At 44.3% G+C, this 25,339-nt stretch overlaps 1 protein-coding gene across 1 annotated transcript in view; it reads left to right on the plus strand.

Annotated features, from left to right (window-relative positions):
- The window catches only part of LOC147677799 (ATP-binding cassette sub-family C member 12-like), a 2,578,840-nt gene that overhangs the window by 1,283,790 nt on the left and 1,269,711 nt on the right, over nucleotides 1–25,339 (plus strand). The window contains exon 13 of the mRNA XM_086945588.1: nucleotides 17,515–17,639. Within this exon, the coding sequence (XP_086801714.1) occupies nucleotides 17,515–17,639 (125 nt within the window). The remainder of the gene's footprint in view (nucleotides 1–17,514; nucleotides 17,640–25,339) is intronic.

Genomic DNA, 25,339 nt, shown 5'->3' on the forward strand with positions numbered 1-25,339 from the left:
ATACCCAGGTACTTCGGTGTGATGAAGCAGGAGGCAGCGCTGGGGTTGAAAGCCTGCATGAATTAGTGCCCAATAATCATTGCCTGACCCTAACATGGCCGCCTTGGAGGCATCATCTAAAACCCTACAGCTATCACGAGGTGCTTGCCCGAAAGGAATTGGCACCGCTGGGGTGGCCCAATAGAGAGCGCCATAGCAAATACTCAGTGACACCACTTGGGCTTCTGGCTATTTGTGCTGCGCCTCGCAGGATGCCCAGCTGGGTGCCCGGGGTGGACTGGTCTGGCTAAGCGCTTGGAGGTGAGGAGGAGAGAGGGCTCAGGATAGATCAGTAAACAGAGGGGTCCCCACTTGTGGATAACAGAGGTGCACTGGTTCTACGCGACTTAAGGGGTGGCCGAACACTGACCGGGCAGAGGGTTCCCCTATTCCACCCAAAAAGACCCCCAACAACAAGGTCTCCAATTACTTTGCATTGGCCGGAGCAGGGGCGATAGAAACGGGACGACGCCACGACCGACAACCATAGCGCTGACCCGGGACGATCTCATGTCTGAGAGTTCAAACAGGAGCTGCAAACGGAGCTAAGAGAGGACATTTAAGTAGAGATGGAGGCCTCCTTTGAAATATTCTGCACTGAGGTGAGAGAGTAAATGGTTGCTGTACAAGAGGATGTTGACTCGGTAGGTGCGCGTACCCTTGATCAGGAAATAAGCAACAGGAGGTGGTTGTCAAGATTGGATCTGAATTGCGTTGCCAATTGCGGGGTAGGCTACAAGAGTGCGAGGATACAGAAAACCGCTCTCGCCACGACAACATAAGAGTCCAAGGCCTGGTGGAGGAATGTGAGGGTCCGGATCTGGAGGCATTCATGTTGGGCCTCTTCTCCTCAGCTTTAGGGGAGGCAGCCCTGAGGTCTTGTTGGAGAGAGTGCATAGAGTCGGACTGTGACTGCCGGGGGAGAATCAACAACAAAGAGACGTCCTGGCGAAGTTCAGGTCATTTAAGATCAAATGGAGTGGTGTGGCTCACTGGTTAGAGGCGGCAGACCCGGGAGCAGAGGACGGCCCAGGACCAGGGTTCAATTCCTGACGTGGCAGGGTCGTGGACCAGGGTCAGCGGACTCAAAATTCTCACCTCGGTGCATACTCTAACCAGGGATCACACTCAGCAACTCTGGAAATTAGCTTGCCTCATCTCCACAACGGCCCCCCACATATGCCAGGGATGCCTGGTTTCACCTTGCAGATACCCAATAGGGACCATCTCACAGGGAAAGCCAGGACGGGTTCCCCAGCGGTCTACTGCGCAGAGATACTCCTTCGGGAGTCGATTCTAGCGCGTTAGAAACCCACAATTAAAGAAATGGTCCTGCAGAGGGCAAGGGTTGCCGACACGATCACCTTCCAAAATGCCATATGCTCACTCTATCGAGATACAGCTCAAGCCGCTCTCCTGCGACGCCAACAGTTCCGCCCAATCACTGAACATCTGTGAGAGAAGAAAGTCAGATACCAAAGACGTACCCCTTTGGGATAAATTTTCAATGGTACAACAAGCAGCACCACTGTGTGGAACTATCTGAGGCGGCAGATCTGCTAGGTTTGGAGCTCTCTACAACCTCAATGGACCGGATGGGAATGGTCAACCTGATCGGCACAATGAAGGTCAATGGCGTAGAGTAGGCAGGAGAAGCACAAAGTCACCAGAATAAGGCCTTTGACCAAGGGGCCCCTTGGGGTCCGTCACTTCGCCCCAATAGAAGTGCAACCATCCGGAAGTTCCTCTGACCGGATTCGCTGCAAAACTGATGGGGCTCTGCCCCCCTCCTCTCCACCCTAGTGGGCATCATGCTGAAGATGTGGAGAGTTGGATGGAGCAGAGGACTTGCATTTTCTGTACCTGGGTAGGACCCGGAGTCTAGGTGCTACACAATGCTTTAAATTCTGCGCTTGGCACGGGCACCGTGTGAGAACACTTTATCTGCAGTGAGAGGTCAGGGGGACTGTTTTATCCGCACTGTGGTAAGAGGGTTCTGGTTGGAGGGTGGTGGTGGCGAAAGACTTGCACGATGATGACGATCACTTGGCCAAACCCACACCCAAAACATGCACAATGGTATTTCCCCAATTTCCTATGCAGAGATAGACCTCTCTGTGACGACCTTAGAGAGACCATCAGGGAATTTCTTGAGCTAAATGACCCTGAGGCTACTTCTCATGCAACTACCTGGGACGCTTTCAAGGCAGTAGTCCGGGATAAGTGCATTGAATTGGCCACTATGTTATGATCTCAACAAAGCGAAGAACGTCTCCAATTAGAACAAGACTTAATGTCTGCAGAGCAGGCCCATAAGGCTAGTCCCTCTGTTCAGGCATGCTGGAAAGTGAAACTACAGGCTATTTACACTAACAGAGTGGAAAGAAACATCTTACGCTTACAAACCAGGGGATATGAGAGAGGAACGAAGTTGGGCCCTATCTCACAGGTCAGAGGAGGGGAAGGCACAGGCCTTTGAGTAATTCTACAGAACTCTTTACACTTCAGAGCTTCCAGGGGTGCATGACCCATAGAGGTATTTGGACCATCTGGTCCTCCCTCAGGTCGGGGCTAGCTCAAATGAAGACTTGGCGAAACCCATAACCACTGAAGAAGTACAGAGGCGATTTACTCCCTTAAACTCCAGAAAGCTCCAGGGCCGGATGTCTTTTCAGCCCACTTCTATGGTACCTTCGCGCCGGAACTCGTTCCCTTCTTAACCATTCTATTTAATATCCTCACGTCCATGCAACGAGTTACTCCCTCCATGAGAGAAGCGATAGTGGCAGTGCTTCCTAAGCCTGGTAAGGATCCCTGAGCTTGCTTTTCTTACCACCCGATTGCTCTCCTGAACCTAGATCCACAAATATACTCCAAAATCCCGGCCACTCGTCTCAAATCAGTTCTTCCTGGCCCTATAGATCCAGATCAATCTGGATTAATTATGGGTCAACAGACCCATGATAACTTGAGAAGCATCATCCATGTCATTAAAAAGGCCCGCAAGAAAAACACCCCAACAGCGCTTCTCTCGCTAGATGCAGAGAAAGCATTTGATCGCGTGGAATGGACTTTTTTATTTAGAGTGCTCCAGTGCTTTGGCTTCAACAAAAAACCTTTATAGGGATGATTCACGCTAACTATCACTCTCCCAGCTCTTGGGTCTTTGTTAATGGAATTGCTTCTCCCCCCTGTAGCCTGGCTCGTGGGACGAGACAGGGCAACCCCTTATCCCCCCGCCTTTTTGCCTTGAGCATAGAACCCCTGCCCCACAGAATCAGAGAAAATCAAAGGATCCGGGGACTACGCTTTGGTGCAGCGATCATAAGATAAGATAAGATATTGCTATTTGCCGATGATGTGCTTCTCCCAGTATCAGCCCTTATTCCATGAAGAACTGGAGATCTTTGAACGGGTGGCGGGATTCAAGATTCATCTGACCAAATACTTCTTACTGAATCTAGCAATATCAAAAGATGATTGGTGAATGGTTGAAGGAGTGTCACCTTTTCCCTGCACTACTAAGGAAATCACTTACTTAGGTGTTAGGCTTACAATTCGAATACAGGATCTGTATAAAGCTAACTTCCCCCCTTCATTGACAATTAAAAAATGATTTGGGTTAGTGGAGTGTGGCATACATCACTTGGTTGGGCAGGATTAATGCCATTAATATGAATGTTCTCTCTTGCTTACTTTACCTTTTTCAAGGGTTGCCTATTCCAGTAGAGGAAGGTCTCTTTAGGGAGCTGCAACATTTGCTTACCAAATGTATTTGGCAGGGGAAAAGGGCGTGTCTTCCCTATAATTTGCTCATAAGACCGCGCAAAGAGGGTGGCCTAGCATTACCGGACTTTCAGTCCTATTACCGAGCAGCACAAATGTGGGTAATCACGGAATGGTCGCTGCGGGCTTTGGAGAAGCATTGGCTTCATATAGACAGGGCATCCCTCTGGGATCTCCTATGGAAACCAAAGCAGGACAGACCACTCAAGGCCTACATTTGCACGCCGAGATCAACCACACTTAAGGTTTGGGATATCCTCACTAAAAGACTACACCTTACAACCTTCCCCTCTCCTCACACGCCTATACATTTTAACACTGCATTCCCCCCTGCGCTACAAAAGGGTCCCTTTGAGGCCTGGAGGGAGGGTGGTTGCCACTGGATCTCTCACCTGTTTGACAGAGGAGAACTTCTCACTTTTCAGGAATGTAAGAAGCAATTTGCATTGACTGCCAAAGAAGAATACCACTACTTGCAACTGAAATACTGGGTGCAGCAGCCCCTGATGTGGCTGGCTGGCACCAGGAAGTTTCTCCCTATAGAGAAGTTTGCTCAGTCTGGGTCCTCTTAGAAAGGTTGTATCTCCTATTTATATGCTCTCATACAAGCAATGAGTCCCAGACGACCCCACATTTCAAAAGCTTTTGGGACGCACTCATGGCTATCCCCTTAGAAGATAAGCACTGGGAACATTTAGGTAAGGACATAGTGAAATTCAACCGCTCAATGTACCTCAGGAAAGCACACTATAAAATGATGTACGATTGGTATCTGTACCTTCAGAAACTTCACACGATCTTTCCCAGTTCATCAGACTGGTTCTGGAGGGGTTGTGGGATGTTAGGTGATTTCAGACATAGTTGGTGGGACTGCCCCTCCATACAACCTTTATGGAAGGAAATGTTGTCCCAAATTAAGCTTATCCTAGGCTACCCTATTCCCAGCTCCATGGAACAGGCCCTTTTGGGGGTACGAGATCCAAACGCCAAGCACAGGGTGGCAAATCAGTGATGTGGCTTTGTTTGGGAGCAGCTAAAATGGCAGTTGCCGCTGCATGGAAATAACAAGAGGCCCCATCCTTAATCCAATGCATGCAATACTGTAGAGGGCTTTGGTGTTGGAGCGCATGGCTGATATAGTTGATGACACCAGGAAAAGCTTTGATTACATTTGGTCTCAGCTGGTAAGTTACTTATCGGAGGGACTTTCTTTATCGGCTTGCAGCCCACGGCTTAGGGCCCTCAACCTGTTCCTTATCTAATCACATCAGAGCGACAGGAACACTGAACAGTGCATTGAGCACCTGAGCAGAGGCCCCAGTAACCCACTCCTCACGCTCATTTTATTCTAATTTGCCCCATGCCTTCACAGTTATGTTCGTTTTTAGTTATATTTAAGTTTCCTTTCTATTTTACTCTCTTGAGAGGGTAGATCGATGCTCAGAAACATGGCCCTGAAAGCAACATGTTATGATGATGCTGTTTTCTGTATCACAGTTCATTCGCTACGGACCTTGTGGAAAAGCTGTAACACTCATGAGCGAACTGTACATCTGGGATGAATGTTTTTATGACTGATGTTGCCTATGTAATGCTTTTTGTCGCACTCTCTAAAGAAAATTTCGATAAACAGATTTAAAAATAAATGAACTGTACAAATTCAGAAGTTAGGAAAGCAGACATGTAGGACATTTTTAGGTTTCGTCTGCACTGCGCTTGCACTGTGCTTGTGAAATTTCTGGTATTTTATATATCTTAAAAGGGGGCTCTTATCAGTTCCCAATGGCAAATTTCTGTGCTCATTCACTCTTATTTGCAACTTTTTTTTTTAACTTCCCCTGGCTGCACGCTTTTACGATACGTCTACTAGACCTACTCAGACCGTTTAAGCCTCATTTACTCTTGAAAGTCCTCCAAACACCAAATTGCTATATTTTAGTACTAAACAGGCAGTCACAACTGCAGTTATCTTGCAGCTACTGGGGGCCTGAATTGAATGGCGCAGCAGGTGCAGTGGCATCGGGCCCAACAGGTGTCAGAAATCCCCTAAACACATAATATTGCTATTACATCAATTAATTCTATTATTTCCCTCTTTTATTTAATTTTTCAAAATGTTGCTATCACTTACCCGTACTATATCACAAGTAACAGTACAATATGTTGCCTTTAGGGTACATAAACAAGTCATAACACTTTAGCAGACTTTCTGAAAATTTATTGTATAACTACTCTCTCTGCAAGCTAACACTTACAACAAAAACAGCTTATTATTAATCATATAGGCAAAACATTATGCATTTACCAATGCTTGTTGTTCCTGGTGAAACCCAGTGTGTGAAGGGTCACATGGGAAAGAACCAGGGGTCACAGAGAGCATGCCAGGAGCTGCAGTGCCTGCCCCTTCCGACCCCCAATTGACATCCAACTGCTCTGCCCTGCACCAACACAGCCCACCATGATACAGTCCTTATTCTGAAGACGTTTAGGGCACCAGACTTTATAGGCTATCGCTCCATTGCATTAACCCACACTCCAAGGTGTGGAATTCTTAAGGCTATAGCAATCCTGTGTCCGGTAAATACTGCAGCTCACATTATTGTATGGATGTGCTGCGGTATTGAAGAGTCAACATAAGAGTCGAGGCATATTGCGGCCAATAGTAGTAAACTAAAGAGTCCTTTAAAAAGGAGAATTTAATTAGATGAACAAAGATAGATTCATATTAATATTTTTTCCATAGATAGTTGGGGACATTCCCATATTTTAATCTCTATGAAATATGAAAGGCCTACTTGTGAGGGGAGTGCGAAGGTTAAAATCAGCTGCAGGAGATGAGTACAACATCCCTCACCTCTGAGCTTTTGTCAGACATTCAATCAGAATGGAAGTAAACCATTTAAGATTTAGAAAGTTGCTAAAAACCTTCTTGTTTGCTTAAACCTCAGAGAATTAATGAGTCTAAAGCGCTGGGATGCCTCCGGTTAGCCATGCGCTATACAAATGCGTAATTCAATTCAATTCAATTCAATTCAATTCAATCTCTAGCAGAAAGGCTGTGCCCAAAACTGAATGGGATGGGCTGAAGTGTGTGCAAAGCTCAATGTTTTCCTCGCAAGTAATATTTGGATGCAAAAATACTCCAGTTTCCCAGTGTAAAGAAACGTTGTATGAATTGGGTGTTTGTGTACCCCTCAATACTAACTACCTTGGAGCAAATGTGAAATCGATCCTATGTTGGACTACCAGCCAGTGATGTACCTAGCTGAGATCACATGATCCTGCTTCTACAGGCCAAATGAGGGCATGTGCCAGCATCCTAAGCTCTCATCATAAAGAACGTATCAAAGTATTAGAGTGACCCAGCTTACTGAATGAGTGGCAGCCACCATAATAACTGCTAGAGCGTGAGGTAGGATGTTCACAATGCCACTGCCAGGTGCACACAGACCTCTGCAGCAAACACATTATTTTTCTTTTTTACCATTCCAAAATACTTTATTTCGGTCAAATGACCATAAAAGTAAAAATTCAATAAAAACTGAGCGCATTGAAATTAAAAAAGTGGGTCATTAGTCTATGTAAAAACTCCAGTGATCAAACGATATGCTTCACGGCCCTAAATCAGCCTTCAGTGGTTCATTTTCCTCATTTTCTATGCTATTTATATACACATATACCATAAAAACATAGTATACCTGTGGATACAAAATAAATACTTAAAACCAAATATTCAATATCCCCTCAATAGACTAGGTTAAAAACCATATTATGGAATTATTCTATTAAATTGAACCGCATCTTTGGACCTTTTGCAACAATTCAACCAAAATACAGTTATATTTTACCAGTGTGTGGTCCAAATGGTCTCCTAACACCTTTCTATATAAATCTTGCCCATTAAAATGCCTTACCTGTATTAGAACAGGCGACCCTGTATTATATACTGACCTTGATCCGACCGGGAAGGTATGGCTGTTAGGCTTAGACAGAACTGAGAATACTTGCGCGCACATTATAGCCGGTGGGATATGATACTTGGTTAGAAGGGTAGGGCTTTTTCCACATTAGCAGGATAGCTGTTAACAGGTTTCAGGAAGATCCAATTGATCACCTTTTTTCTCTGAATAAAATTCCTGCACCCTTCCCAACATTCACTGATTTGACTTTGGTCTAAATAGTAAGGCCCAGGAATAACTTGCATGCACACCAGATGAAAAACAAAAATATCTAGACTGGAAATACGATTGGTTGTGGAGTATCATATTTCAGAAGCCTAAATGCTTCTTCACAGTGGGAGGTCCCCAGATGACTACACAGGTGTATCAGCCATGGTAATCTAGTGTTTTTGTATCCAGGACAGAGGAAGAATACACGAGGTTCAGTTTCCTCAACCTTTCCGCACTCCGGACACCCTAAAAATGTAGTGCCATCCCATTTGTTGGAAAATGAGCATAGGGGGAATGACCCATGCCTGAACTGGACATACAATTTCCTTGCTAGGGCTAGCTGTATTTTATCTAGGGAAGGCTTCACATTGTAATGGTCTTTAATTCTCATAAAGGTTACTGTTACAGAACTTATTGCTGAGCTCCCATGAAGGAGAGTGGGTTTTACTTCCCTTTAGCTCCTAACAAGTTCCTTCCTTGTTTTAGCAGGACATGACACTTCTGGGTTTCTCCACATGCTTGTTCTTCCTATAATGTGGGGTGTGTCCCTGATGTTTGTAAGTCAGGCTAATTTTTCTGCCCCGGGGGGACCTATTACCTTCATTGACTTAAACCTGTATGCAACCAGTTCTGGAGTCGCCCATATGTGTTGCCAGAAGATTAGCGAGACCTATTTCTTCTGCAATCGGTCCAACATCTAGATCCAATCATAGGGGAACACGTTGGGTGCTATGGTGGAGTCCACATAGCTGCCTAATAAAGTTGTTTTCAATCTTTGTGATATTATTTGTTGGACAGTGCCCCCAAAGATCAGCCCCATACATACTGGCGATCCTGGCTAGCACTTTATATATCTCGGATATTGGACCAATGGGTTTTCAAAAAGAGTTCCTATAAACTTTGGCCAGCCCCCCTGTTGTCTGTGCTAACTTGAGGCTTGTTTTGTCCATTTGTGTTGTTCATTAAATTTTTTCTATTAGGGTAACCCCTAAATATTCAAACTCGGATGCCCTCTCAAGTGGGGTACTGTTCAGGCAAGGATTAGGGTGTGTCGTGTTTATTGGGTTGGAGACTATATATTTGGTCTTCTGGATATTAGTCTCCAGCCATCGATTGCTGCAAAAAGCACCAAAGCTCACAAGAATGCACTGAATGCCGATTGGTGACTTGGAGAGCAGGAGAGTGTCATCAGCAAACATTTTCGCTGGTACTTTGTTTTGTGCAATCTTCGGGTCATTAGTGTCCTTCTCCTTATTCAATTACTCTAGCAGTACATTGATAAACAAACAGGGTTAGAGCTAACATTCATCCTTGTCTGACTCATCTGTTGACAACAAGTGGCGGGGGGAGTTTGCTGTGTTTCTCGTATCTAATTTGAGTATTGTTATCTTTATTCAGTTTCCTAATCATATGGTAAAGATATGTGGGGACTCTGATGTCACTTGATACAGACCATAACCTGTCCTTGGGAATAAGGTCAAACAATTTTTTTAAATCGATGAATATTAAATAAAGGCTACCTCCCTCTAGGATCACTGTTTTCCAGTGTAGGAGCTGGAGCCTGAAAATTTGATCTACAGTAGAAGTGTTTTTCCAAAATGCTGCTTGAAAAGAACAGGCGGTGTGCCAATAGTACCCAGACACTGACTTTTTGTGCTACATCTATTAAACTGATGGGTCTGTAGTTAACTGGTAAAAGTGGGGAGCCCTTCTTATAGACTGGGAAGATTTCAGCTCCAGCCCAAGTTTTGGGGATTGGCATGCCCCGCAGCACCTCATTAAATAATGCACATAAGTATGGCCCCCAAATTGTTGGTTCTGAGCGGAAAAGATCCCCCGGTATTTTGTCTATCCCCAGTGATTTTTTTAGGGGCTATTTTATTTGCAGCACTTAATATCTCAGTCAGCGTTATCTCTAAAGATTCTCTGGGTATGTTCTGTTTTAAATTGTTATTGAAGTGTCTAGCATTACCCTCAACCTCAGGTGTGGTATATAGGGCCTGGTATTGATCTTTTTGGGTTTCCGTCTCAATTTTGGACTCATGAATCCATTAAGCTTTTCTTTAACCTTAACTTATCTGCAGAGCTAACTATGTTCTAAAAGGTCTTCTGATCATTATCTGACGAAGCCCTTCTAAGAGAGTCCCAGCTATCCTTCTCCCAGGTTTTTTTGCTAAAACAATAAATTCTCTATATGAAGTCTGCTTAGATTTAATGTGTGGCCTATCTTTAGACTTGATGGGTTCTAACAATGCCAATTTTGCCTCCCTGCACCTACGACCAAACCACGAGAGTGTGGGCTTCCTTTTGCCTCTGGGATGCCCTGCTGGAAAATATATACTGGCTAATTTGGTCGTCAGTACTTTTTGGGTCTCTGCAACCCCTAGTAATGAGGTAATTGTACCTTCCTCTGTTATGATCTTGTTTACATCCTGTAAAGAAGAGCTAACAGTCTTGAATAGCAACCATCATACCAGGGGATTGTTGCATCACCAATCAATGTATTCTTCTCCTATTTTTGGTGAGTAGTAGTCTATCATCTAGTGGTATATTTTCTGGAGATCCAGATTGAGTGACCAGTAGCTCCAGCTCCAGAGTCAATGTGTTGTGGTTACTGTCATGCAAAGGCAGCACAGCAAAGTCAAAAACCCTATGCCACATCCTGGTATCTATCAGGATGTAGTCTATTGTAGAAGAGTGGCCCACCGTGTTGATAGTATTCTTCCCCGGGGAGTCTGATTTTGTAGGCTCATTACAAGCCATTAATGAGTAGTTTAAGTAGAGGGATTTGATCTGAAGGGGAAACTAGGGCCAGGCCCTAGTAGGTGGAATATTCGGCTCAGGAATATACCATATTGTATCTTCTTCGCTGACAGCTTTGTCATTGCGTTCATCCAGGGGCTCAAATTGGCAGTTAAAATCGCCTCCTATAGGCATAAAGGCGCTTTTCATCATAGCGTACATGAGAGACCAGTTGGTCCATAGTTAAAATTTCTTATCCTGGCGTTCCAGGATAATAAACTCAATGCTATAGGTGCTTCATGTATATCTAGACTTGCTGGAAGGGAATCAATATTAAAGGACAATATCACCCTCTGAGGCTCGCAGGAGCCCCTCCCCACTGATCCTGACTGGATGCCACTGTTAGATGAGGTGTTGATTTGATAACATAGGCCATCAAGCATTCCTGAGCTGTTGTTCTTACATGATTAGGGTGTTGGTAGATGGGACGGGTTGAGTGTTGTTAAGGTACTGACTCTTATCCATTGACCCTTCCCTGTCCCCTCCCATTTGCCCTGGTACTTCTATGGATTCTGTCTGCAACTTTTATCTTCTTTCCCACATCCTGTGGATACTCTTCAGGCTACACAACTGTATGTTTTAGCTTACCCTCTCCATTGGACTACCTACAAGATTTTTTTTTTGGTCTAAATCATATTGTTCTGTTAGTCAATCTACCTCCACCAAGGCCCTAAACCTATTTGTTGTGGGTAGGTTGAATAGGAAGGGTCTGGGTATCTGGGGCAGGGGTCCAGTGTGCTGATGGTTTGGGTTTCACGTGCCCAACGCAGGGCTATTATGTGCCCTGATTGATAATGCTTGGGGTGCTTTATAAAAGTAGCCAAGTGGGAAGGACCTTACTTCTGTGCCCAGATCCTGATTGGGATGATTTGTATGCAAGAGACTATGGACAGTCATTGGATTTCTAAAATTGATCAGAACACAGTTCCCTTGCCTGTCTTTGGGTCTCCCAGCTAGCCCTATGGGTCATGATAATCTCTCCTGCTTTGTCATATGAAAACTGCCTATGGTGGCTAGCCAGAAAAGACATTTGTTCATTAGTTAATACTGGGGTTCTCTCTGTCTTGTTTTAATCTGGGGTACTCCCGCTAATACAATAACCTATGGAAATGAGGCAGGGGTAGGTTAATGGTGGGAAGGCATACCTCTCAGCTCTGTCAGACTCATTCCCTTCCCACTCCCCTCTGCTCTTAGAATCACACAGTGGGATGCTGTTTTTCAATAAAGCAGTGTTGGAGTCAACCTGGCCACCTGTCATATCCCCACAGTTGTTGATGATGGTGTTAATCCTGGTGGTGCCATCCTGTACACATGATGTGTCTATCCTTGGTACTGTCATTGTTGGGGTTGATTGTCTGGCAGAAGGTATCAATTCCCCTTCCTATGTCCACAGGAGGCCTTTCGCTACACCTTTTGTCTAATTTTTCATGGAGTTCTAACACCTTATCTAGGTGTGCTACCAAGGGGGTAAGTTCTCCCTTCACAATGGATTTAATCTGCACCTGTATGTTCACCAGCAGGTTGGCCGCCTGTGCGGGGTATTCAATGTCCACTCGTATACTGTCAGCATGGCTGAGTTGTAGGACATTGGGGAAGGAGTGTTATCAAGAGTTCCAACCTTCTGCTTCTTTCGTTTGGCAGCCCGAGTAATTTTCTTAAAATTGATCATTTTTAAAAAGGCCTGTGATATCACCCACCTTCTGTGAATGCACCGTGGGTACCACTTGGCTGTGTATAGTCGTCATGTGGGTTCAAAGGGGGTTTGGGCTGGATACAAGGGGTAGCTAGAGGAGGGGCAAGCCTTTCGAGTAGCGTCAAGGGTCTGGGGTTAGGGGCAACCGTCTTTCTGTGAGTTCAATTTTGTTTGTCAATACTTCTATAGCCCTCTGTAACATTCTGTCTAATGATGTTGGTAGCAGAGATGAGGTTGGTGGCTGGACCTGCTTCTGTGTCTTTTCTTGGCAGGCCAGCTTCCCCATAGTTGCTTAATAATATCAAAATATCCAAATGAACCCCCTCGGAACTGTGCAGACGAGAAGCAAATGGGGAGAAAAGATCGAATATAGAGTAAAGAGGGCAAGACAGCAACAAAACAAGCAAGGTCGCTCCACTGACCAGAGTCTTTACCCACCACTGCAGGAGCAGAGCCCTTGGCAAGCCTCGATGCCTATTTGCAAATAAAAGGAACGTGGCCTAGCCCAACCTTGTCCGGCCACGGACGGGCGCAGGTGGCCCGCCTTTGGCCCAGGCTACCATGCTGCGGGAGTCTCCTTGGCACTTTATAGCGTTGGGGAGGAGTTGGTTCTGCATCCCAAGACTGCGTGCTCCTGGGGGACTGGGTCTCACCCCAGGAACAAGGCAACGAGCATTGCGGGCTGGATCTGCCCGATCAAAGCATTCTTTCCTGATCCCCTTCTCAGTTTCCCCATTATGTAGCAAGCTAGCAATAGTATCTAAAAATTACTCACAGGTCCACAGGCTTTTCACCAAACAGATTTATCCGATGGTTGAATGAGCAAATCAAAGGTGGTGGACCAGCCCAGCCTCATCTGGGGGCAGACGGACTCACAACTAGCCCGTGCTTTGCCAGTGTGCATCCAATTAGCTAAATAGCGCCGAGGTCATAAGCAGAGTCAGATGTTGCTGATAAAATGGCCACCTATAGTGTCTCATGAGGGCTGAAGTCCCATCTATAATAATGCAGGAAGTGGTACCACTTACTGTGCACTCGGGAGCACCCACATTTTATTTTATTTTTGCTCATCCTCGATATAACTATATAATTACTAAGTTGGACCAAAATGCTGAGAAATTCAAGTCTTATATTTCCACACTGGGTACAATGAAAGATACTGCATAAATAGAACCCTCTTTGATGTTCCTGTCTCTGTTGAGAATGGGAACCCCAGTATGAGACCAGAGTAAAGCCTTAGGCTCTTTGGATGTCCTGTGCGCCAGGTTTGTTGTGATTTGTGCAGTTGCACAGGTTGAAGGGGTAACAAGATCACAAACCCTTACTGGCCAATTTAATGAGCTTCCAATCTGTTTATACTTCTGCCCTCAGCAGGGGGACACCCCTCACCCCCTTGTTTGAGTTGAGAATAAAACAGTTGTGCTGGGACTTGAAGATTTAAATGTTGCTTCTTTGGAATAATTCCAATCAATCACATTAGTTTGTGCAAAGCGTATTTATTGGCACGTCAAGTGAACAGCACCCATGCACTATTCAGGGTGCAACAGAGTGTCAATGTGACACCCTGCCATTGCCATTCATTCCTATGGGCCTCCAAGCCCATAGGAATGAATGGGGAATACCGAATCGGTAAATACAAATCAGTATTTAGCGAATTTTACCAATTCGGTACAAATTACTGAATCAATACCTATATACAGTTTACCGATTCTAAAATACTGAATCGGTAAAATTCTGTATTTTTTATTATCGGTAAATGGTATTTACCTACATATGGCCCCAGGTTTCTTATCAATAACAATAGATACCAACTGGTGCTCCACTAGTTTGGACATTCATGGGGCCCATTTTGGATTACAGGCTGTTTGAGTGCTTTTGCCTATCGGGTGGACTGCCAGATCACAGAAAAACACAACATAGATCTTTGTATGTCAACAGGTGCCAGTAGGAACATGCCTGATCATTCATTAACCGCATCGCTGCGGCGGCTTTTCCCGCTGTGCGCGGCATTTTTAAAAATCCCGCGTAACGTGACAAAGCCAGCTCGTCATCCGCGCAGCGCAGGTAACGCCCATGACGAGCTGGCTTTGTCATTAGCGTCGAAGGGGTTAAGGATCATACTTCGGCATATGTTTTTACTGTACTTTAGGGAAACATCTGGCGCATCCTTTTTTCATGCATACAGGATCATTTGACCCCATTTTCCCATCAACCCAACCATTTCCTTGCAGGTATGCAGAAGCATGGAATACAGCTACAGAAGAAGCTCATGTGTCCAACAGACTGCCATTGCATGTCACATTCTTGAAGCATCGACAACGGATATTAACCTGGCATGGAGGATAGGACATGGAGACTGAACTGTTCATGCTCTCTGAGCTCTACAGATATAAATTAGCTCCTGAGACCGGGAAGATTTAGCAGCAGTATGCCTGTTAGTGGGCTGTGGACTTGGGGTAAAAATGTATTGGTATAGCGAGACAATTTAAATGATAGACACATTGTCGGCTAACAATGGTTCACTCGTCCCATTCAATGATCTTGCTGACATTTCAGCTGGGTTCCTGAGAAAACTTTAATCTTTTGGCTCTACTTGTCCAATTAGGATCTTGAGAAGATAGAACAGAAAAATAGGGTAAAGGTTACCTTGTAGCAGCCCAGATACTGAGTAGGTACGTTCCTCTCCAGCCAATGGGTTAGCGCCATCGCCCATCAATGGGATCATTGTGGTGCTCAGAACTCCACTGTCTCATCCCTAGGAGCCTTCCGAAGACTTTCATCTCATGTGGCTCGGCATAAAGGTGTCTTTCAAGGTGGTGTTGACCCACCTAGCAGAGAGCAAATGAGAGCTCTGATTTGGAGGGAGACATGTTTGTTTGTTCACTCAGACAGGGTAGTACTTCAATCAAAACCTTGTGATGTTTCCAAAATCGCTTCCTCTTTCTTTGGGGCCCAGAAAGATTCTCTTCCTTTCTTTTTTCATCCCATAATCTTCTGAAGCACAGGCATGGCACATGCAAGACTTTAACAGGACGCTTCTGATTTATTGAGGAAGGTCTCAGTTCCAGAGAAAGCCTGCAGCCTGCTTGTCGTATTTGGAGTAGCAGCTCAAGGGCAGAAGGTGTGTATGGGTTCAATGAGATAGTATGTTCTAACATTATTCTGTTGAGCTCTTTAGCTGGTGTTTTACTGCCAACTGGGAAGAATGGTCATCCTAAATAAGGAGAAAGGCATTTTATTTATGGAGAACTACAGAACTGTAATTTCAACCTCATCAAATACTCTTGTCAACCACCATAGGCTGCAAAGGACGAGCATGGAAGAATCTGAATTTTGGTGCTGGTTGTTTTTAGACCTCTTCTCACTTGATCCGTTCCTAGTGATTAAAACATTTACCAATATCAGTGTCGGTGCATCTTCTATCATGCACCAGAGACACACACGTTGCTTGGGTATCCATCAATAATGAGGACTAGTACTGTTTTCCATCCTAATAATTAAGAAACATGTATCCTAATAACCTTTATCTATGTGGTCTTCAGTGGGGCTTGCATAGGTCAGTTGGATGCTGGAAATGAATGGCCCCTTTCTGGCACCCAGATCAGATCAGTGGGCATCCATGGACAGCACTCAAAACCATCCACTCTCCCGCCCTCCTGCTCGTTATTCCAATAAACAATTTTTATATCAGTGAATATAGTAGCATACTTACTGTGGAGCTATTCAATAATTTAAGTTATTGTCCTCCATGTTACTAGTGGGTCCAAGCCAATCCAGAAGGTGTCAATTAAGGGCAATGAGCAATAAACTCCAAAGTCTGTAATGCAAATATGACATGAAATTGCTAGCACGATGACCATGTCCCTTCTTCTGTCCTTCCAGAATAGGGCCTTTGTCTGTAATTATGCATTCAATGGAATCTGAGGAATATGCATGTTTGGCCCAGCCTCAGCATGTCAATGGATCAGCTAATAATGCAAGCTTCTACTAAAGCACATGCCTACTTCCATCCGCTTGTAATACTAGTGCCTGTTCCCCACTTGCCTCTGGTCACAATGCAGAGCACATCTTTAGTACACTCTCCGAAGTCTCTACTTGGACATCAGTTCATTTCCTCTATCCGTATCTCCAAAACGTAGCGCTAAATTACAGTCTGTTTTCACTACTCACAACTAATTCATAGATATGAAAACATATTTAAGCAAAAGTCGACAACAATGTGTAGTGTTGCACTTCGAACATTGAAACCGATGAGCAAAAGAGTAATAACAAGTAATTTTCGGCTGAGTCACAACTGGAGCTTACGACCAAATGTAGTATATTTTTTTACATTTGCCGGTAATACACAAAAGAACTCCGGGCAAGTATATATTGATTTGTTTATAAATGCAGATTTTTTGTCACATTTGTGGAGAAATCCACCCTCTTAAATCCCAGTCAAGAGTTGGAAAGTGGGTGTTACAAGGCTTGGTTTGCTTACAAGTTTGGGAATGCCCAAACGTACATTTGTAGACAACCTCTGCTTCACTTTGTACCATTTCCACCCCCGAACTGGTTAAAGATTTACTTTAGCCAATGACTATAGTAATCCCCATTCAAGATAGGAGGGGGGACATATCACCCCAGATCTATTTGGGTGTAAGTGGAGGGCTTTCATCACAATTGAAATTGTTTTATCTAAAACTGAAAAAAATGCATTTACACAGGAGGCTCCATTTCAATTGTGCACAGTTATTTGGTGTGAATAACTCTACAGAGGGGAATAGAAGCCTTTAAAGAAAGGCACATGACATTCCCAGAAGTATGCATGTATATCTGTGCCTGATGCAGCTTACCATGGATAGCTATGCGAATGTTTGTAAACTTGAAAAAATCAAAATATGCTTCCAGACGGAGGTGTAAATCTTCGCCAATGCATTTCTATATGTTATTGTGAACAGCTCCCCATTATATTCACTACCAGTTTGTGTGTGTGTCTCATGACTACTCTTGATACCTTTGGTAATCTAAATCTGCTTGTTTCAGATGCACTTGAAAGATGGAGCAGTATATGTCAATGGCACATTAGCATATGTGCCTCAACAAGCGTGGATCTTTCATGGAAGTGTTAAAGAAAATGTCCTATTTGGAAAAGAATTTGATAAGAAAAGGTAAACACTGATTATGGACTTTTACTCTTTGGCATAGTCCTCTAAGAGGATTGGGCACTGACCACTGAGGTCTGACAGGGAACCTGAAAAGATACAGTTCTGTGCTTTTTATTAGTATCTCTTTGTTACTCATACCTTTGAAGCATGTGACCCTCTGCTCTCCTTTTACCATTGTCCAGCTTTGGTGGGTGTTGTGCAGGAAAGTAAGGTGTGGGCTCTTGAAGAGGTGGAGTTGACAACAACTATGAATCTCGGGTTCTAAGGTTATACCATCATGCCAGGGAGCTTTTGGGCTGGTGAAAATGAGAATGTGCTTGTATTTGATGTAATCCCAAGCAGAGACACTTTACATACCAAAGTAAGGAAGACCATAAGATTATTATGTCGTTTAGCTAAATCGTTCATGTAGTGCTCTCAGTTCTTATTTGTTTTATTTTATTTATAGAAATACAAATACTGGACAGTGCTACATTAATAGAACAGTAAAACCGACAAGCAGATTCTCAAAATGAGTTCCTACGTTTACCATATTCACAACACCTTGTGTCCAGTGGTTGCATGGAGCTATAGTGTCACATCCTGTATTATCATTTACCCGTTATCAAAATGCGCATTTGTGAGTTTACATTTGAGGCAAAACGTAGGCCCTGTCAATATAGTTTGGAGGTGTTGTACCTCCTTCACTCACTTTTGCATTTAATTACAATTACATGTGGCACATGCCTCCATTGCTCTGGGTACTCTGCAGAGATGCCAAGAATTAGGGGGTCTATTACGATGCCATCGCATCCTGAAATGGGGCCGCACGCTATGTGTGCGGCGGTCCAGCATATACAATTAGGATGCGCCCACCACACTGGCGGGCTCATCCCGCATTTTTTACATTGCGGCAGACGGTGCTGTCAGAAGCACCCACCGCAATGCAAAAAAGGCATTTGTGCATTTGCATGCACAACGTGGCAGGCAGCGCGCAGTGCCCGCCACTTTGTGCAGGCAAATGCAGGTGGGTACCATAGGTACCCCCCATGGTCCTCCCCAGACCTCCAACATCCTGGGGGCCCGCAACAGGCCCCCAACTGCAAAAACTGCATGCCTTTAGGTGGAAAGTCTGCTTGCCGTATGCATTGGAAAATGGATGGCGGAGTCTAGCAGACACCACAACCATAAGCAACCCTTTTCCGCTCGCTCTACTCGTCAACCGGGCTGAAAAGCGGCGGACGATCTTCCTGTCCGCCGCGGTACCCCCTGTTGTCATAACATGGCAGGGGTAACTTGCATGCTGGCGGTGCATAATGGCGGGCGGATCGACACCGCCATAAGGGCGGTGGGGATCCACCTGTCATTATAATAGACCCCGAGATTTTCGAGTCGGCTCAACACTTTAATTGACTCACTGACAGGCACTGTGAGAAACTCATACTTCCTTCAGCCACAACTCTAAACCTCTCAATTAGTTAGAAACACCTACCCACAATCTGAGCTTCCAGAAACATTTACGACCGACCCAAGCCACAGCACACACAGATTAATACAGCATATGAGAAAAACCTGCAGGAAAACAACATACTGGAAAAAGCAAATACTCTTAGGGAAGTAAATGAAATAAAATGTGAGAAATATAACCATGAGCTTTCTCGCTGACATGGATTACCTCATTTTGTAGAAATATTAGTGTGGACATCTTGCACCAGTTTCCCCAGATACCACAAACACTTACTTGATGAAGATAGGATAAGACTGCATGTCTGTAGAAGAGGATGAAGGGTCACTGCAAGACACAGTTCATGTAGATTACAAAAGTGTCTACTGGCCCAGGTGCTGAGCACCCCATGCAAGCGCTTCTCAGCAACACACGTGTTCACATAGCCAATAGGTCTCGCCTTTTGGACCTCATTAGTGTTTAAATATGCAGCATTTTTTCCTGGCACAAATAAAATACAATGTCAATTATGTTATAAAAAATATTTATAAATGTGACCACCTAAGTTCTTTTACGTCACCTCCATGAAGGACAATCCATCTGATTTTATTTGATTTGATTATTAGATTTATAGAGCGCAACGAATGCCCAAAGGCGTCTTGGCGCTGAGGGCTCAAGGAGCGTGAAGCTAGTATATAGATGGACTAGATATCAGTTTGGAACAACCAGGTTTTCACTTTTTTCCTAAATACTTGGAGATTTAGGCTGTTTTTGATTGTGAGTGGAAGGAGGTTCCAAAACTTGGCGTCTCCTAGCAGAAAGCGCCTTCCTCCCCAACGGACCTGTTTAGGCCTTGCAAAAGTCTATGTTGTGCAGATCTGAGATTCCTGAAAGCTACATAGTATTTTAAGCGCGAGGTTAGGTAAGCAGGGCCCTTTACATGAAGTGCTTTGAATGTGATACAGAGAGTCTTAAGAATGATCCTCTTCTTAACCGGGAGCCAATGCAGTGCTCCTAACTGTTGGGAAACTGATTCATGCTTAGGGATGTTCAAAATAAATCTGGCTGCTGCATTCTGCAAGCGTTGCATCTTTTTCAAGAGTTGGGTTTGAACCCCCACATACAGTGCATTGCCGTAATCTAGTCTAGAGAAGGCCAGCGCAGTCACCAATGTTTTTACTGCCTCAGGCGGCACAAAGGGGCGGACTTTCCGAATCATTTTAAGAATTGACCAGAAGCTGGAGATAAGACAATTAATTTGACTGTCAAATGTGATCCCAAGATTTTTTGCCTTAGAGACCGGTGTTGGGCACTCCCCCAGATCTAAAGGCAACCACTTCCAAGACCATGTCAGCGGATTTGCACCCAAGAGTAGGACTTCGGTCTTACTGCCGTTAAGTTTATGACAATTGGATTGCATCCAAGAGTTGACATGGGTCATGCAGTTGTTAAAGTGGTCAGCCACCTCCTCTTCATTATTGGTTATGGACACAACAACCTGCGCGTCATCTTCATAGGAAATTACCGAGAAGCCAAACTGTCTAATTAAAGCGGCCAAGGGGGAACACGTGAATATTGAACAGTGTAGGGCTCGGAGATGAGCCCTGCGGTACTCCGCACTGAAGATTGAAGGTTTGGGAACTGTCAATACCTAATTCAACTCGAAAAGATCTTTCCGTGAGGTATGATGTTAATAGAGTCGTAGCGGATTCTTGGACGCCCAGTCTGTTAATAGGAATTTTGTGATTGACGGTGTCGAAGGCCGCCAACAGATCTATTAATATCAAGGCGGCCTTCCCGCCCTTGTCCAATGACTTCCTTAGCTCCTCACATGCAGCCATTAGAACAGTTTTAGTTACATGGCCCTCTCTAAACCCAAATTGAGAGTGGACGAGCAGATTATTGGAGGAGACAAAAGCAGTAAGCTGGATATTGAGCAGTTTCTCAGGACCTTAGAACAGAAAGGGATTCTGGAGATAGGCCGATAGTTATTAGGCTGGGCTGGGTCTAGATGATGTTTTTTTAGTAGCGGTAACACCAATGGTAACCTTCCATACTTTTTTCCATGTAGTATTATTCCCGAAAATAGGTCACTCAATTGTTCGCCAAGTGTCTCTGGGAAGAGATGAAAAACTTTGGGGGGGGCAAGGATCGGACTAGGCACCTGATTTTGTAACCATTATGGTTTTAGTGATTTGTTCCATAGTGGGAGGGGAAAAGGAGAAACCGAGAGACCTCGGAGTGAGGGCACTCCTTTGGGATGTGAATTCATCAGGGAGTTTGGTAAATGTTTTATAGGCTAGTTCCACCTTGTCTGCAAAAGCCTGACCCAGTGTGTTACAATATTCTGGGTTATTGTCTGAACTCTCTTTTGTTAGAAGCTTTGTTAGTTTTTTAATGGTAGCAAAAAGCTCTTCACTGGAGTTTTTGGATGTCAGTATATTCTTAGTAAAATAATTGCTTTTTCCTTCCATGATTAACTTTTTATATGTAGCTAATGTCTCTGCATACTTCATTTTCAGTTTCTTATTATAGTTTTTCCTCCATTGTTTTTCTGTTCTCCTACATAATTGCTTTTGTTTCCTCAGTTTATCAGAGAACCAAGGTTCAGAGGGTTTGTTTCTTCCTAAGAGGGTAGATTTTAGAGGTGCTACTATATTAGAGACCGTAGTGATCCATGCAGTTATGTTCTGCAGTGCCTTATTAGTTTTTACCTGTGAGTTGGGCTTATTTAGCCTCAATGAGGTTTGCAGAAGGTCGAAGTCAATTTTTGCCCTGTCTCGGTACGTGTGCGTTGTCGGAGACTTGATCCCTGTCATGTTTTGAGATGTAACTCCAAATGTAAATATGACGGCCCTCTCGTCAGACCATAGTACTGATAGAACCTCCTTTATTTTAATCATAGGATTGGAGGTAAATAGGCCACCGAGAGTGTGTCATGCGACATGAGTACTTTCTTTCACCAATTGTTCCATCCCTAAGTCAGACAGGGTATCTATAAGTTTGGCGTTCTCAGGGTCCGAAGTAATCTCTAGGTGGTGATTAAAATCCCCTAGGATGGTATAGTTTGCATAGTTAATGCTGGTTTCCAAAAAGGGAGTAAGCTTATCTAACAAGGAGGCTTGAGCTTTAGGTGGACAGTAAATTAATAAGCAGTTCCATGCTTTATTAGGACTGAGTTCACTGCATTCATTGTGTTTTTATAGTCCAGGGTCTCTCTCTCTTTTTTTTGTAATTACTCTGTTGGTATGTATTGTAATATGTATTTTGCACAAAATAATATATACCAAAAAAAAGATAAAAATATTTTTAAGAAATTAAAATGAACAAACAAAGAATGATGGACTTATAAGTAATATAAATGAAAAACAAAAGAATGATGAAATAAAATATCAAAGAAATGAAATTTATTAGTCCTGATGTTATTGTTGTGCATGAACAAAGTCAATATATGTAAATCATGTTAATAATTTAAAGTATATAGGTCTTGAGGGAATTTCTCCAGTACTTGTTACTTTTTTCCCCTCTTTTCCCTTACCTTAAAGCAACATTAGAGGGGTCCCCTTCTATATGTATCTCCAGTGAGGGATCAAACTTAAAACAACAGGAGGACACTGGACCGGGGCAGCGGCTAATTAAGTCCTCTCTAGAATATCTAATACGGGCCTGATTAAGAAGACCATGGGTTCTGGCCCTCGGCCCGGGGCAGGCCTGATTCCAAGTTCTCTCCTTGGCACTAATATCAGAAATCCAAAAAGCACATGACTAGTCCTGGGCATGTACACAAACCAATAAAGTTAATCTTTACACGAAATTCTATTTTCCCAAAATAGTAAAATAGCGGCATGGTTGAGAAAAGAAAATAATAAGCATGATATATTGTTTGAAACCAAAAGAGTTTCCTTTGGGAAAACTCCACAATCTTAAAATAAAATGACATAAAAACCGTAAAGCAACAGTAAATTAAACAGGGCTACTATAACGTATGCATTTAGAACCCAAAACAATTAACAGCGGTATGATTTTGAACAAACTTGTAATTTTAAAATGCAAACTTTAAGAGTAGAGGGGCAGAGCAACACAAAACTCCACATTTGCCCAAACGCCGATGTGTTGGACAGTGTGGCGTCCTTCATTATGTATGCTGAAGTGTTGCTAAGACACATATCGCTACTGTCCGCAATTCTTTGCTCACACGCAGCCCAGAACACATTTCACAAAACGGCCCATTTCACTTCACCAGAGAGGCCATCTGGGAATGCTGGTAAAGGGTTTAACATGCCAACCTTTGTCCTGAAAAGACGGGAACAAACTGCGCTTGGTATGCTTATGTTTGACAGAGGAATGTCAAACACTGAAATCAGCAAGAGGGAAGCACCAGCTCGGTTTGCTATGCAAAGAGGTCGCACTTTGAGGTATAAAAACATAAACTCCCAGCAGAGGTTTGTGTGCAAGTTTCAAATTCTGACATTCTGAGGCACACCCATCGGGCCATCTAGGGAAACCTACCTAATTTCTGGAAACTAGACATCCTGGAAAGTCTGGCGAGGTATGGCTTGCATGGGTCCCCCATCATTCTCCAACCCAGAATCCTCTGCAAACCTCAAATTTCGCTGAAAAATTCACTTTTTTTCTCAAATTTCTGTGTGGGAAATGTCTGCAAACTGCGTGGATCCACAAATTTCCTCCCACCCAGCGTTCCCCCAGGTCTCCCGATAAAAAAGGTACCTCACTTGCGTGGGTGGGTCAAGGACTCGTGACAGCCAAGGACCCAAAATCTATTGAAGTGACATCAAATTACCTATCACAAACCAACCTGGTTTTGCACGGGGGGGGGGGTCCCATGAGTTTTTGTCTCAGGGCTCGGTAGCCATGTAGGAAAACCTACCTAACCCACAAATTTCTGGAAACTAGACACCCGGGGAAGTCCAGCGAGGTATGGCTTGCATGGGTCCCCCATCATACTCCTACCCAGAATCCCTTACAAACCTCAAATTTGGCTGAAAAATTCACTTTTTTCTCAAATTTCTGTGCGGTAAAGTTCTGGGATCTGCATGGATCCACAAATTTCCTCCCACCCAGCATTCCCCCTAGGTCTCCCGATAAAAATGGTACCTCACTTGCGTGGGTGGGTCAAGGACCCGCGACAGGCAAGGGCCCAAAACCTACTGAGGCGACATCAAAATTACCTATCACAAACCAACCTGGTTTTGCATGGGGGTCCCATGAGTTTCTGGCCCGGGACTCGGCAGCCATCTAGGGAACCCTACCTAACCCACACATTTCTGGAAACTAGACACCCGGATGAGTCTAGCAAGGTATGGCTTGCGTGGGTCCCCCTTCACTCCCCTACCCAGAATCCCCTGCAAACATCACATTTTGTCAGAAAATTCCTTTTTTTCTCAAATTTCTGTGTGGGAAGGTTCTGGAATTTGCATGGATCCACATATTTCCTTCCACCCAGCATTCCCCCAGGTGTCCCGATAAAAATGGTACGCTCCAGTGGACTTCAGCCCGCATCTTTTTCTAACTGCCTCCATTTGCTCATACCTGCTGGGCTCCGGGCTGCTACCCTCATCTTTGCTGCCCCGAGGTGACGGGTGCCATACCCTGGTGGGACTCGCTGTCCCACGGTACTTCACTACACATTGCGCGCATTGGATGCAGCTGCCACTGGGGGAGGTATGGTCATCGTGCTATAAAGCGCTGCCTCGACCCCCGCAGCATAGGACGCACCCGGGGGTCTGCGTCTGTACCCGTCAGGGGCCAGAAGAGGCCGGGCTGGGCCCCCCTCTTGGTTTTCTTTTTTGCAGCTGTGGGAGAATAGTGTAATACTGGATTGGGACCTCACCCTTTTTTGGGTGGACCAATTGGAGAACGGTATAGGTGTAGCATCTTACTGTAGGTGAAGTGACACTGAAACCGTTCCTCTTTTCGCTCTTGTGGTTGCACGGCAGAGACTTGTAACCGTTTGCCAGCCTGATGTTCTTTCTTTCACCCTAAACAGGGCATTAGGTATTGTGTTGTTATCTCTGCTTAAGATTTGTGGGTCTATTTTTTTATTGTATGATGGGGAGGCGGAAGACTCAAGTAAGCCAAGAAGGGACAAAAAATGTAACTAGGGCTAATGCCACAACTATGGATGATTTTTTATTGAGAGCTGCTTCAGTTATAGACAAGGAGATCGAATTAGTGAACAGGCGTTTCTCTAGATCTCCTTCTAATGGCCTATTCTCTTGCATGGCTGATCCTGGTCCTATCTCCTCATTAGGGAAGTTGT

Source organism: Lissotriton vulgaris, chromosome 12, assembly GCF_964263255.1.
Source record: "Lissotriton vulgaris chromosome 12, aLisVul1.2, whole genome shotgun sequence".
NCBI classification, from domain to species: Eukaryota; Metazoa; Chordata; class Amphibia; order Caudata; family Salamandridae; genus Lissotriton; species Lissotriton vulgaris.